General features: G+C 41.3%; 1 protein-coding gene across 6 annotated transcripts in view; it reads right to left on the minus strand.

Moving 5' to 3' along the window:
• Nucleotides 1–16,288, minus strand: part of SAMD8 (sterile alpha motif domain containing 8) — a 70,419-nt gene that overhangs the window by 50,909 nt on the left and 3,222 nt on the right. Inside the window, exon 1 of one of the 6 annotated variants that reach the window (XM_054503648.2) lies at nucleotides 10,289–10,428. The exons of the other annotated variants lie outside the window; for them this stretch is intronic. Within the exon in view, the coding sequence (XP_054359623.1) occupies nucleotides 10,289–10,294 (6 nt within the window). The 5' untranslated portion in view covers nucleotides 10,295–10,428. Of the gene's footprint in view, nucleotides 1–10,288; nucleotides 10,429–16,288 lie in introns of those variants that run through there. 6 annotated transcript variants of the gene reach the window in all.

Below are 16,288 nucleotides of genomic sequence, written 5' to 3' on the forward strand. Positions count from 1 at the left end.
GGCACAGAAAAGTTAAGTGAAGTGATCAAGGTCCTACTTGAAATTGTCCGAGCCAGGATTCAAATTTGGGATTCAAACATTTTGCCAGATTTGCTTTACACAAATTCTTTAAATTATTATAACTTAAATTATTTAAAGTCACCTAGAGAGTTAATATTGATGCTGAAATTAAACTCCAAGAATTTTGACAACAAATTCAGTACTCTTTCCACCACTTCATGCTGCTTTTCCTTGGAGCTAAAGGATGGGTTGAAAATAAAGCTACTAAATCCTACCAGAGATTTAAAGAATGAGCATAGTGTTTTTTGTTGTTGTTGTTGTTTTTGTTTTTTTTTTTTTTGAGATGGAGTTTCGCTCTTGTTGCCCTGGCTGGAGTGCAATGGCACAATCTCGGCTCACCACAACCTCCGCCTCCTGGGTTCAAGCAATTCTCCTGCCTCAGCCTCCCGAGTATCTGGGATTACAGGCATGCACCACCAAGCCCGGCTAATTATTTTTTTGTATTTTTAGTAGAGACAGGGTTTCTCCATGTTGGTCAGGCTGGTCTCGAACTCCTGACCTCAGGTGATCTGCCTGCCTCGGCCTCCCAAAGTGCTGTGATTACAGGCGTGAGTCACCGTGCCTGGCTGATCATAGCTGGATTTTTTTTAAGCATTCGTATCTTATTTTGAAGACATTGCTTAACTGTTTAATATGAAGACATTATGACATTCACCATAAATATTTCGGCATCCAGTTGTTATTCATCTTCTAATAATAATGACAACTTCCTAAATAAGTACAATACACATTACCACACCTAAGAAAATTAACCATAATATTGTCCCTAATTGTCCCTCAAATTTATTTTATTTCTGTTTCCTCCAAAAATCAGGATTCAATTTAGGTTCATGTATTACACTTGGTCATCACATCTTGCTAGTGTCTTTTAGTCTAGAACAGTCCCCTAGCTCTTGTTTCTTTTTAGGCGGGAGACGAGTTCAGGGTAGTTCTTTGTAGAATAACCTATATTCTAGATTTACCTAGTTGTTTATTTCCTCTACTCTTAACCACTGTACTATGATGTCAAGGGTTAAGATCACAGCTAAACCTAACACAAATCTCCAATCACATGTATTCATGTAACTACTCAGATGGCTTTGGGGTGTTTCTTAAAACATTAATGGCTTGTTATGTATCTAAGGCTGTATAAACAAACCATTTTCTACTGTCCCTAAGATTATATAACTACTTCTTCCTACATAGATGTCAAATTCAAATCTAAAGATGCCAAATGAAACTAGCTAATCATTTTAACTTTAAAGAAGTCCAGACCGGGTGCCGTGGCTCACACCTGTAATTCCAGCACTATGGGAGGCCGAAGTGGATGGATCACGAGGTCAGGAGATTGAGAGCCTCCTGGCCAACATGGTGAAACACCGTCTCTATTAAAAATACAAAAATTATCTGGGTGTGGTGGTGGGTGCCTGTAATCCCAGCTACTTGGGAGGCTGAGGCAGGAGAATCACTTGAACCAGGGAGTTGGAGGTTGCAGTGAGCCGAGATCATGCCACTGCACTCCAGTCTGGTGACAGAAGAAGACTCCATCTCAAAACAAACAAACAAAAAACCCAGAAGTCCAAAAGAGTCACTTGAGCTGGGGACTTCCAGGCTATAGTGAGCTATTACTACACCTGGGCAACAGAGCAAGACCTAGTCTTTTAAAAAAAAAAAAAAAGAAGAAGAAGAAGAGGAAGTACGAAGAGATATAACAAACATCTTTAGAATTAGAAGAAAAGCACACTGGAAAAAAGATCCAGTTGAGACGGTTTTTTTTAGGTGATTCAGAATACAGAAAGAAGTATGGAGGAAAAGTAGGGCTTCTATACTATGAAAGTGTCAACTTTTGTTAAAAGACCCTTTTGCAGAAGAAGTAATACATTTTCGCCAGTATGTGTCTGAAATTTTGCTATTTAGGCACTAAAACCAATTATATGCATGTATTAATAATGCAATACAAACAGCTGGATAAAAAAGCAAATATTTTCATCTCAGGCTTGCAACTAGTCACTTCCTTTATTTTGTAATCACCCCAAGGCACCAGTCCAGTATCACTGTGTACCACTTCTAATCAATAATTCCCTTCCCCACCCCCTGCCGCCCACCCCATGGTAACCACAAACCTATCTTCGTGATAATCCCTTGTTTTTCTTTATAGCTTTACTACCTAAGCATATATCCATAAACAATATAGTTTAGTTTTCCCTGCATTTGTACTTTAAATGAATGGAATAATACCATATGTATTCTTTTAATCTTACACAAATGTAGATTTCAGAATTCACCTGTTATTAAAAATATCTAAGCTGGGTGTGGTGGCTCATTTCTGTAATCCCAACACTTTGGGAGGCGAACGAGGGAGGAATGCTTCAGCGAAGAAGTTCAAGACCAGCCTGGGCAACATAGGGAAACCTTGTTTCTATTAAAATTTTAAAAAACAGAAGGGCGGGTGCAGTGGCTCACGCCTGTAATCCTAGCACTGTTGGAGGTCAAGGCAGGTGGATCACTTGAGGTCAGGAGTTCCAGACCAGCCTAGCCAACATGGTGAAATGCTGTCTCTACTAAAAATACAAAAATTAGCTGGGCGTGGTAGCATGCGCCTGTAATCCCAGCTACTCGGGAGGCTGAGGTAGAATTGCTTGAACCTGGGAGGCGGAGGTTGCAATAAGCCAAGATCGCACCACTGCACTCTAGCCTAGGTGACAGCGACTGTCTCAAAAAAAAAAAAAAATTAAAGAAGAAAAAACATCAGAACCAGATTAATTTTAGAGGGCTGTTAAAACAGTTTTAAGGTTCAAAATACTACAGGAAACGTTAAATAGTCATTTTAATTTGTCAGTGAAGACCGGCAAAGGTTTTATGACCTAGGAAGAGTTAACTGCACTGAATGGGAAAGTATATTCAACCAGAACAAATAAAATGTGTTATTGTATCCTTCAAAGGAAATACAGTGAACAAAAGTACATGTTGTTTCATGGCATTAACTAGTTAATTCCTTCTGAGTTAAAATGTCTCAAGAGGACTTGTTTACTTAACATTTACATGCTGAATCTGTCTGTCATGTAACTGGGATTATCAGCTATCCATTCAATACCTAGTTAAAATAGTAGGAAGCAGACAGGACGTACAGCTAGAGGATATGTGATGTCAGCAGAGTGTTATTCCTTAAAAAGAATGTATACCCTAACTCACAAACTCAAGTTCTGAACCGTGTTCAGTGCATTTTCAGGAAGTAATAATAAATTAGCTAACATTCATGGCATTTACAGTGTCTGAGGAAGTGTTCTAAGTGTTTGACTTATATGCCCAAATAATCCTCACAACTATATAAAGTAGGTACTATTAATTTCCTCATTTTATAGATGTGACAACTGATATAAATGGGTTAAGTTCCCCAAGATCAACTTGTACTAGCAAGTAGTACAGAGAACTGTTCAACCTAGGCAATCTCATTTTAAAGTTCATATTCTTACCCATGACAATATACTGCCTCACATGAACTGAGGGCTCTTGTACTTCTGCAAGAACTAAATCTCAAATATAAAATACTAAATATTTTCTAGTTATCAGCAGAAGAATGTATCAAAGTTACATTACATAACGAAGATTTTTTTTTTTTTTTTTTTTTTTTGAGACAGAGTCTCGCTCTGTGCCCAGGCTGGAGTGCGGTGGCGCGATCTCGGCTTATTGCAACCTCTGCCTCCCAGGTTCAAGCGATTCTCCTGTCTCAGCCTCCCGAGTAGCTGGGACTACAGGCACAAGCTGCCTCTCTCCGCTAATTTTTGTATTTTTTAGTAGAAACACGGTTTCACCATGCTGGCCAGGCTGGTCTCGAACCGTTGACCTCAGGTGATCTACCCGCCTCGGCGGGTGCTGGGATTACAGGTGTGAGCCACTGTGCCCAGCCTAATGAAGACTTTCTGAACCACAATTTTGCACTGTTCAGTCTCAAACATTTACTAAATGTCTACTATATAGAGATGCCAGACACTAAGGCACTGAGGATACAATCGGGCCAATCCGGTGGCTCAGGCCTGTAATTTCAGCACTTTGGGAAGCCAAGGCCAGAGGACTGCTTGAGCCTAGGAGTTTGAAATTAGCCTGGGCAACATAGGGAAACCTCATCCCTACAAAAAAAAAAAAAAAAAATTAGCCAGCGTGGTGGCACATGCCTATAGTCCCAGGTCCTCAGGAGGCCAAGGTGGGAAGACCACTTGAGCCTAGGAGGTTAGGGCTGCAGTGAGCTATGATCATGCCATTGCCCTCCAGCCTGGATGACAGAGCAAGATACCGTCTCAAAAACAAAAAAAAAGCAAACAAAAGCACTCATATGTTACATTTATTCATCTATTAAATATTTACTGTACACATACTATATGAAAGGTATTACACTAGGCAATGTGGCATTCATCCAAATGAATCTGAATCAGATTTTGCTCTCAATGATTCTACAGTCTAGAAAGGGATATTAAAGAGAGTCATAATTAGTTCACTCAATCCTCAAAAGACTAATAAAGTGGATACTTATCTAATTTGCTAAAAATTAGAAAGTTAAAGGAGTTGGAAAAGAGAAGTTATTTCCAGTTGGTAAAATCAGAAAAGAGTTCTTGGAAGTGACTTTTGAACTAAGCGTTAAAGGAGTGGTAAAGCTATGTGGATAGAGATGAATAAAGTACAATAGCAAAAATTTAAAAATAAATAAATAGATCAATAAATAAAAATAAAAGTATACTAGCAGAGGAAATTGCATGACCAAAGTATGAAGGCAGGAAACAGTGGTGAACCATCAGTATGTAAAAGGCACAGGGGAATAATAGGATAAAAAGTTGAAAATATAAACTAGGGCCAGATGATGAAAACCTTTTTGTTTTTGTTTTTAGTATAATCTCCATTTTATCTTTTTCCAGAAGATAGTTTTTCTTCAGTCCTTAAGGAGTCGGCTCCTTATATGGACTTTGGTGGAAGTCATGGGGCAGCACTCAAAAGTCTAAATCAGGTGGACATGTTTGGTCCTTGCAGGCTTCACAAGTTCGATTCTTGACTACCTTTCTGTGAATGGCACAACTCATGTAGTTACGTAGCTTCACATACAGCTTTGGAAGCCCATAGGTGCCTAAGGTACTTGTTTCAGAAATGTCCCTGATAGCTGTGGGCTCGACTATGTTTCAAATAATGAACTTTTTTTTTTTTTCATTTTTTTGAGACAGGGTCTCACTATGTCACCCAGGCTGGAGTGCAGTGGCACAATCTTGGCTCACTGCAACCTTTGCCTCCTGGGCTCAAGTGATCCTTCCATCTAAGCCTCCCAAGTAGCTGGGACCACAGGTGTGCACCACAACGCTGGGCTAATTTTTCTACTTTTTTCTTTTTGTAGCGATAGGGTTTTGCCATGTTGCCCAGGCTGGTCTCAAACTCCTGGGCTCAAGCGATCCTCCCGTCTCAGCCTCCCAAAATGCTGGGATTACAGGTGTGAACCACCACAGCCAGCCTCAAATGATGAACTTCTTAATAGGCTTGTCCCTGGGCATACATCATGCACAGTTCATGCAGCAAATAGGCTGCATAAGGCAGTAGTCCTTTTAGACACAACAGTTGTTCCTTCTTGGAAACAAGGACCTGAGAGAGCCATGGAAACCTCTGTCAAGTTAAAAACATTCTACACACAATGGGATTCTCTGCAGATATCTGAAAAAGAGGATGACATAATCAGAGTGTGTTTTAGAAAGAATAATTGGCTGGGTGTGGTGGCTCATACCTATAATCCTAGCACTCTGGTAGCTGGAGGCGGGAGGATCACTTGAGGCCAGGAGTTCAAGACCAGCCTGGGCAACATGGTGAAACCCCATTTCTGTAAAAAACAAACAAACAAACAAAAACAACAACAACAACAAAATTAGCTGGCTGTGCTGGCATGTGCTTATACTCCCAACTACTTAGGAAGCTAAGGTGGGAGGATGGCTTGAGCCTGGGAGGTTGAGGCTGCAGTGAGCCATGACTGTGCCATTGCATTCCAGCCTGAGTGACAGAGCGAGACCCTATCTTAGGAAAAAAAAAAAAAAAGAAAGAATAATTGTCTTAAGAGTGTAAAACAGATTGTGAGACAGGATGGAATATAATGACAGACATGAAGACAGAATGACGGAAACAGCTTCTAAAAAGTAGAGAACAGAAGAAGAGAGAGCTACTCTTCACTACGTGTACTGTTTTGCTCTCTAGATTTTTCTGACAGGTACTTTTTAAATTTTTTTTTTGAGATGGAGTCTCGTTCTGTCACCCAGGCTGGAGTGCAATGGTACCATCTCGGCTCACTGCAATCTCTGCCTCCCGGGTTGAAGCAATTCTCCCACCTCAGCCTTCCAAGTAGCTGGAACCACAGGCGTGCGCCACCACACCTGGCTAATTTTTGTATTTTTAGTAGAGACAGGGTTTCACCACATTGGCCAGACTGCTCTCGAACTCCTGACCTCAAGTGATCTGCCTGTCTTGGCCTCCCAAAGTGCTGGGATTACAGGCATGAGCCACGGTGCCTGGCCTCTGACAGGTACATTTTAAAAAATAAATGGATTTCTGCTTGCAGGAAGATGGAGTAGACATACTTTTTCCTATTACTCTATGGACATTATATATAAAATAAACATAAGAAGACTCTGAGAAATGAAGAGGAAGACTGACTGGCCAGGCACCTTGGGACCCAAGGAACAACACAGTAGTGAGCTCTTTGGGTGTTTTGTTTGTTTATTTTGCCACATATGTCCCAAAGTGGATACTAGAGAAGCTAGCAACCTGGAAATGTCAAAGGTGCAGATAAAAAAAGCTCCAAGAAAAACCAAAAGACCGGCTGGGTGCAGTGGCTCACGCCTGTAATCCCAGCATTTTGGGAGGCTGAGGCCGGCGGACTGCCGGAGCTGAAAAGTTTGAGACCACCCTGGGCAACATGGTGAAACTCTGTCTCTACTAAAATACAAAAAATTACCTGGGCGTGGTGGCATGTGCCTGTAGTCCCAGCTACTCTGAGGCTGAGTAGCTACTCTGAGGCTGAGGCTCGAGAGTCGCTTGAGCCCTGGAGGCAGAGGCTGCAGTGAGCCAAGATCATGCCACTGCACTCCAACCTGGGAGACAGTGAGACTCCACCTCAAAAAAAAAAAAAAAAAGAAAGAAAAGAAAAACCAAAGGACCAGAAAAAGAGACAGCCTAGCAAGACGTAAGACTTTTAGACAATAACCCACTCTAATCCAGCCAAACACCACATAAAAAACCAGCCCCATTTCCACTCCCACCCTCACCAGGAAAGGCCAAATGGAGAGCCTTGATTTTTAAGCCTGTTAGGTTATAATCCAGCCATATCTCTCTCCACATCAGGGTGGTATCAGAGAAGACCAAGTAGGGAGCTGGGATTGTCATCATTGTCTAGCAGTAACAAGTCTCTCCCCTTCTCTTAACATGCTGTCAGAGGAGACCATTTGGGGAACTCAGACTTCAAACCCAAACAGCACTTATGAGGCACCCCTCCTGCTCCTTGCCGAGGTACTACCAGAGGAAGCCTGCTGGAGAGTCAGGACTAACAGCACTCAGTGGTAAATCGGAGGTAACAAAACCACCCACAACCCTCATCTCTTTTACCCGCCCAACCCCCTGCACAGGGTGGGGCGAGGTGAGGTGGGGTGGGAAGCAAGCATGAGGTGTCCATTTCCTTCCCAGCAAGCAAGGTACAAAACCTAACCCTTCTCCACCTGGTACTATGGAGATGGTGCCTATAGAACACTACAATAGGAAGGGCCAATATCCCTCACAAATATAGATGCAAAAATACTTAACCAAATATTAGCAAACAGAATTCAGCAATATATAAAATTAATTATATATCATGACCAAATAGGGCTTATTCCAGGGATGCAAGGCTGGTTCAATATTTGAAAATCAAACAATGTAACTCACCATCTTAACCAGCTAAAGGAGAAAAAACACAGGAGCATATAAATAAAAAAAGCATCTAACAAAATTTTTATCGCAAATACCCATTTATAATACAAATTGTCAGAAAACTGCTAACAGAGGAGGATTTTTTGGGGAAGGGGTAAGAGACGGGGTCTTGCTATGTTGTCCAGGCTAAACTCCATGGCTCAAGCATCCATCCGTGTCAGCCTCCCAAAGTGCTGGGCTGCTGAGTTTACAGGCAAGAGCCACAGTGACCAGCCAAGAAATTTTTTTTTTTTGTCTGAGACAGAGTCTCCCTCTATCATTCAGGCTGGAGTGCAGTGCCATAATCTCAGCTCACTGCAACCTCTGCCTCTGGGGTTCAAGTGATTCTCATGCCTCAGCCTCCCAAGTAGCTGGGATTACTGGTGCCCCCACCATGCTCGGCTAATTTTTCTATTTTTTTTCTGGAGACAGGGTTTTGCCAGGTTGGCCAAGCTGGTCTCGAATGCCTGACCTCAGGTGATCTGCCTGCGTCAGCCTCCCAAAGTGCTGAGATTACAGGTGTGAGCCACTGCGCCCAGCCTATAATTATTTCAAAATAAAAACTGAAAAAATTTTAAAAGAAGCACAATGTCCTAAAAAATAGCAAATATGGTATATGTGTATATTTTTAAATAAATAAAGATCAAACTAGTAATATTTACTCCTTGGATGGGCCCTTTCATCGTCTACATTAAAAATTTCTAAAATTTCTATATTCTACACAACAAGAATGTAATACTAATAACCAGAGAGCAAAGGTTTTAAGAAAATGATGTGATATGATTTTGAAAAAAGAAAGAAAATGAAAGCAGTATTATTTTTCACTGTTTGAAGCAAATCTCATTTAAACAGATACAAATAGAAAATTAAGAAAGTCACTGGGCATGGTGGCTTACTCCTGTAATCCCAGCACTTTGGGAGGCCAAAAAGGGTGGATCACTTGAGGTCAGGAGTTCAAGACCAGCCTGGCCAACATGGTGAAATGCTGTCTCTATTAAAAATACAAAAATTAGCTGGGCATAGTGGCGGATGCCTGTAATCCTAGCTACTCAGGAGGCTGAGGCAGGACAATTGCTTGAACCTGTGAGGCAGAGGCTGCAGTGAGCCAAGATCGCACCACTGCACTCCAGCCTGGGCGACAAAGTGAGACTCTGTCAAAAAAAAAAAAAAAAAAAAGAAGAAGAAAAGAAAATTAAGAAAGTCAATTAAATTCAATTATTAACCCATATATGCATATACACACTAAGTATATGCATGAGGCAACCAGCAAAACCAGGAAGTCCAAAAAAAGATCTGATCCAGTTCCATGACCCATTAACAGTGTGATGTTGGAAATAGCTTAACCTTTATCTCATAAGGGATCCAGAGATTACAAACAGAAAGTAATTTGAAACATTAAAACATGTTGTGTTTTGTAAATCAGGATGACAGAGTTCTTAGGTTAGAAAATGGAAGTGACCTGAGAGATCTAGTACAATTCCTCAGTTTACAGCTGAAAAAACTAAGGCTAGAGAGTTAAACAAGCTTCAGATAAATAAGCTATTCGCCAACAGCAACTGATATACAGCCCAGAAAGTAAGAGTACTGGCTCTAGAATTAAACTGCCTAGGTTCAAATTGTGGATTTACCACTCACAGTTATGTGACCCTGCAGAAGTTACATAACTTTCTTGGGCCTCACTGTCTTTATCTGTAAAATGAGGAGAACTCCTACTTCATAGGCTTGTTGTGAAGATTACATGGAATAATACACGTAATGCACTTACAATAATGCACTTATAATAATGCTTAGCAAATAGAAACTGCTCAATAGGCCGGATGTGGTGGTTCCCGCCTATAATCCCAGCACTTTGGGAGGCTGACGTGGGTATGCCACTTGAGGTTAAGAGTTCAAGACAAGCGTGGTCAACATAAAACCCCACCTCTACTAAAAACACAAAAATTAGCCAGGTGTGGTGGTGCACGCCAGTAGTCCCAGCTACTCGAGAGGCAGAGGGAAGAGAATCGCTTGAACCTGGGAGGCAGAGGCTGCAGTGAGCTGAGATTGCAGCACTGCACTCCAGCCTAGGCAACAGAGTGAGATTTCGTCTCAAAAAAAAAAAAAAAGATGGAAATTACTTTTCAACATAACAACAGTGTAATTAAGCTACATAAACTGAGAAACAATCATACAAAATAGAGGTTCTAGTTACTCAATGCATTGCTCTACACATCAATATGCACTGCTCATATAAAGACTTAACATAAAATTTAACTATTAATAAATATTTCCACAGGAGCATACCACTCACCAACATTTTAAAAAGTATGTCGCCGGCCAGGCACGGTGGCTCACGCCTGTAATCCCAGCACTTTGGGAGGCCGAGGCGGGCGGATCACGAGGTCAGGAGATCGAGACCATCCTGGCTAACACGGTGAAACTCCATCTCTACTAAAAATACAAAAAATTAGCTGGGCATGGTGGCGGGCGCCTGTAATCCCAACTATGGGAGGCTGAGGCAGGAGAATGGCATGAACACGGGAGGCGGAGCTTGCGGTGAGCCGAGATCGTGCCACTGCACTCCAGCCTGGGCAATAGAGCGAGACTCCATTCCAAAAATAAATAAATTAATTAAAATAAAATAAAAAGTATGTCAGTGATGTAACTGATTACTGTTGATACCTAAAAGCACTTCTGTACAGTTTGGGAATTGGGAAACTTCCTAAAGCAATAGGCACTAAAAACTAGAAAGACACAGCTATTCCACCGGGCTTAATTATACCAACATACAAGAGACGAAAATGGCCTCTAATCTATCACTGGACGATCTTTACCTTTATTGAGACAGTGTCTCACTCTGTCGCCCAGGCTGGAGTGCAGTGGTACAGTCTCGGCTCACTGCAACCTCCACCTCCCAGGTTAAACCGATTCCCTTGCCTCGGCTTCCCGAGTAGCTAGGATTACAGATGTGCACCACCATGCCCAGCTAATTTTTTTGTATTTTTAGTAGAGACCGGGTTTCACCATGTTGGCCAGGCTGGTCTTGAACTCCTGACCTCAGGCAATCCGCCTGCCTCAGCCTCCCAAGGTGCTGGGATTACAGGCGTGAGTCACCATGCCCAGCTAACAATATTTAAAATACAGAGGATATATCAACAAAATGAAACCTTTACAATATGCTTACTTTTACAGAACCAACGTCCATGTTCAGATGGTGATTACAGTGACTTAAACATGCTGGATTTTTCTTGTAGTTTCACTTCTCACGTGTGCACACGTGTGTGTGCATGTGTGTGCAGAAAATAAAAATATTGGAGTACAACCAGCTGAAGCAACTGTCCTCTATTCTAAATTCTGTGATTGTATTTAAAAGCCCTACATTCAAATGCCCCTAAAGGAATTCACAACCGATAAAACTTGACTCATAAATACAATATGTGCTATTTGTATAAATTATTATTGATTCACGCCTGTAATCTCAGCACTTTGGGAAGCCAAGGCGGGCAGGTCACCTGAGGTCAGGAGTTCGAGACCAGCCTGACCAACATGGAGAAACCCCATCTCTACTAAAAATACAAAAAAATTAGCTGGGCATGGTGGTGCACGCCTGTAATCCCAGCTACTCAGGAGGCTGAGGCAGGAGAATTGCTTGAACCCAGGAGGCGGAGGTTGCAGCGAGCTGAGATCGCACCATTGCACGCCAGCCTCAGTAACAAGAGCGAAACTCCGTCTCAAATTAAAAAAAAAAAAAAGAAATTATTACTGATTTAGTTTACAAAATTTAAAAGTTAAACAGTTTCCAAATGATGTATAAAACATAAAAAAATTAAGATCCATATCCCAAGATAAACATTGAGGAAGAGACTTAAAACATTATATAAAGCTAGAGTTAATAAATTTTCCTTAGGGCAATTATATATTATAGATGCACTGAAGCTAAAATACAGCTAAATCAAATACATTTAGCTTATCTAATATCCACATAATAAAGACATGTTTGCAGATCCATAAACCAGAACATAAAAACAATTCTTATGAAAGCAAAAAGCCTAAACTATGATGTAGGAGGATAAGGTTTAATGTGGGCATTTATGGCCAAACTTTGTGATTAGTAACTCTGTAGTTTATAGTATTTGGGATTATCCAACTTTTTTCCATCCCATTTTAAAATTTTTACCATAAATGAAAACATTTTCATTCAGCAAACAAAAACTACTCTTTTCTCTTTATACTTATAGAAAGATATTTTTCTTTTTCTTTTTTGAGACGGAGTCTTGCTCTGCCACCCAGGCTGGAATGCAGCGGCGTGATCTCAGCCCACTGCAGCCTCTGCCTCCCAGGTTCAAGCAATTCTCCTGCCTCTGCCTCCCGAGTAGCTGGGACTATAGGGGCGCACCACCACACCTGGCTAATTTTTATATTTTTAGTAGAGACAGCATTTCACCATGCTGGCCAGGCTGGTCTCAAACTCCTGATCTCAAGTGATCTGCCTGCCTCACCCTCCCAAAGTGCTGGGATTACAGGCGCAAGCCACTGCGCCCAGCCTATTTTGCATTTTCTTAGTAAGCACAGGGTATTGTTTCCAAAACATCGATAAAACCTGCAATAATTACAAAACAGTTTCAAAGACCTTACACTAATTCCTACCATCCATTCTGAAACTCTTTAGTGGTGATTTTCTGTTTTGTTATGTCCCGCTTCTGAGCAGTAGAATTTAGGGCAGCACCTTTAAAAGAATTAAATTCCCTCCTCAGTTACATCATCATTCTCTTGGCTGCACTTCGGTTCTGGGACTTTTTTGCTGCTCTAACCGTGAACTCTTTATAATTTTACTCAAAAAAAGTTGTCATATATACCAAATAACGCAATCTTTTTCTGACTCCAAATAGCCTTTAAACTAACTTCTACTATCAGGCTGCACCAAATTATCTACACCAAATCCAGAACTGTCTCCCCTCAATGAGTAAGAATCTGACAGATATTACCGTCCATTTTATATCCTCAGTTATACCAAAAGTTTTTACACGATGATAAATCACCAAAGTGATTTATCACTTTGGTGATAAATCTGGTAAAGGGTTCCTGACCTGGCTGCAATGCCACGGCAAACCAGTAAAGAAGCTAAGAATCTAAAATTCTAATTTTTATTCTAACCAGGCTAGCAGTTTAACATATCGATTTGGTAAAATCTTTTTTGCTTGTTTGTTTTTTGAGATGGCATTTCACTCTTGTCACCCAGGCTGGAGTACAATGGCAACCTCTGCCTCCTGGGATCAAGCAATTCTCCTGCCTCAGCCTCCCAAGTAGCTGGGATTACAGGCACGTGCCACCACGCCCAGATAATTCTTTTGTATTTTTAGCAGAGAAAAGGTTTCACCATGTTGGCCAGGGTGGTCTTGAACTCCTGACCTCAAGTGATCCACTCACCTTGGCCTCCCAAAGTGCTAGGATTATAGGTGTGAGCCATCACGCCCACCCTTTTTTTTTTTTTTTTTTTTAAGATAGGGCCTCACTCTTTACCCAGGCTGGAGTGAAGTGGCACAATCACAGCTTACTGCAGCTTTGACCTCCTGGGCTCAGGTGATCCTCCCACCTCAGCCTCCTGAGTTCTGGGACTATAGGTGCACACCACCACGCCCGGCTAATTTTTTGTATTTTTAGTAGAGACAAGGTCTCACTATGTTGCTCAGGCTGGTCTCAAACTCCTGGGCTCAAGGGATCCACCCACCTCAGCTTCCCAAAGTGCTGGGATTACATGCATGAGTCACCCCACCCAGCTGGTAAAATCTTTATTTTTAAATATGCTACACTGGCAGGCCGCGGTGGCTCACGCCTGTAAACCCAACACTTTGGGAGGCCAAGGTGGGTGGATGCCTTGAGCTGAGGAGTTCAAAACCAGCCTGAGCAACACAGTGAGACCTCGTCTCTACTAAAAATACAAAAAATTAGCCGAGCATGGTGGCACGCGCCTGTAATCCCAGCTACTAGGGAGGCTGAGGTGGGAGAATTGCTTGAACCCGGGAGGCGAAGGTTGCTATGAACTGACATCATGCCGCTGCACCAGGCCTCGGCAACAGAGTGAGACTCTGTCTCTAAATAAATAAATAAATATGCTACATCCAAAATCTAATCAATATAATGGAAAATGAGAAACTGGCTCAAGACTTCAACTCCTTTAAATATTGTGAAAATGGATTGGATTTGGAGCCAAATTTTAATGTATGGTTTTGGAAATCTCTGGCTTTCATGCCAATATTATATTGATGGAACTGACATCAATTCCATTTAATCTCAAAGTTCCAAACTAAAACAGATTTGCAAGTATTTCCAAAAACTCAGTGACACCAGTTAACCTATACGAAGGCCCTAAATTAGCAGAATCCATGGTTCTCACCTCCAACTAGAATTTATCTGTCAAAAATTTCAAGACAACAAAACAAGTATCAAGATAACAGATACTCATGTTACTACCTCTCTTGTCCTCTGCCACAACTCATAAGCTTAACTAAATGCACTTCAAAAATTTAAGACACTCACACCTGTAATCCTAGCACTTTGGGAGGCTGAGGTGAGAGGATTGCTTGAGGCCAGGAGCTCTAAACCAGCCTGGTCAACATAGCTGATACCCCATCTCTACAAAAGAAAAATTTAGAAAATTAGCCAGGTGTGGTGGCACACGCCTATAGTCCCAGCTACTCAGAAAGCTGAGGCAGGAGGACTGCTTGAGCCCAGGAGTTCAAGGCTGCATGAGCCATGATCGCGCCACTGTATTCCAGCCTGGGAGACAGTGAGGCCCTATCTTTAAAAAAAAAAAAACTACTAAAAAACATTTAGACAAATATAAATATAGTTCACCGCCCTGCCCCACAACACTCTTTTCTGAAGTACATATCAGAAAACATTGTTTTGTGGTGAAACTATTATAACCAAGTTTTTCTTAGTTAATAATAGTCTTTTTTTTTTTTTTTTAGACGGAGTCTCGCTCCGTTGCCCAGGCTGGAGTGCAGTGGTGCGATCTCCACTCACTGCAAGCTCCGCCTCTCAGGTTCATGCCATTCTCCTGCCTCAACCTCCTGAATAGCTGGGACTACAGGCAACTGCCACCAGGCCCGGCTAATTTTTTTGTATTTTTAGTAGTGACGGGGTTTCACCGTGTTCGCCAGGATGGTCTCGATCTCCTGACCTCGTGATCCGCCCGCCTCGGCCTCCCAAAGCGCTGGGATTACAGGCGTGAGCCACCGTGCCCGCAGTATGTTACATTCTATAGTATTGTGAGGACCCAATAACAGAACATTTCAATACGGAAACATGAAGTCACTAAACTCAGCTAAAGGTTAGGCTTCAGATCTGTGATGATGGTGCTGTGTGTATGGGAGGAGGGGGTACAGGAATATTCACATCACAGGTCTGTTACAAATCCATACCCACACATTCATATGGCAAACTACCAGGAAGCAACAGCGGTAGCATGTAAACACCGCTCTGTTTTCCCTGTGTGCCTGGCCCATGCTCTCCTATTTTTAGTTAACATCTTGATTTCTCAAGGCCAAGAAAACCACAAGACCTAAAGTAAGCATCACTGTCCTGACGATATCTGTTGTCAAATGGCTTTCTCTGTTCTTGCCCTACTATTAACCCCTCAATGTGTTACATCATACCCTTAGAGCAAAACAAAAACAAGAACAAAAACTAGTTCCAAAAGAATTCCCAAAATCACATATAAGCAAGTATTAAAGCATGGCATTTTGCAAATAAGTAACTCTTTATTTGTAAACAAATATAAATACATGAGACATGTGAAAATAATCAAGGCTCTCCCCTGTCATCTCTGCAAATAAGTAAAACATTTAATCTGGGAATGAAATAGTATAGTCCTCCTCTATAACCTAAATCCCTTAAAAGAACTACGATTAGCTCATACTGTATTTTTTCACCAAATACCACAATCATTCAAAAGAGCTTCATAGGTAATTTAGCAAAATATGGAATTGTATTCATATCTCATATAAATCAGCTTGATGTCCAAAGAGAATCAAAGCTACAGAAGCTTTAAAATTAGAAAGTGAATTCAATCTTAGTTCACTAACAATCCATGGCATATGAAAAATGAAGGGGGTAGAATCTGAAGACAGGAAAGATTTCCATCCATAAATTAACGGGCGTGCTAGGTACACCCAACAATTAACACCATATATTACATCAGGCCTGGAAGTAAAAATCTCGAAAGAATAGCTCATTAACATGGCATTCTTATAAAACAATAATAATACTATTCATGGAAACATCTGTGATTTAAGTTTCTCAAAAAAAG

The sequence above is a fragment of the Pongo pygmaeus genome, chromosome 8 (assembly GCF_028885625.2).
Source record: "Pongo pygmaeus isolate AG05252 chromosome 8, NHGRI_mPonPyg2-v2.0_pri, whole genome shotgun sequence".
NCBI classification, from domain to species: domain Eukaryota; kingdom Metazoa; phylum Chordata; class Mammalia; order Primates; family Hominidae; genus Pongo; species Pongo pygmaeus.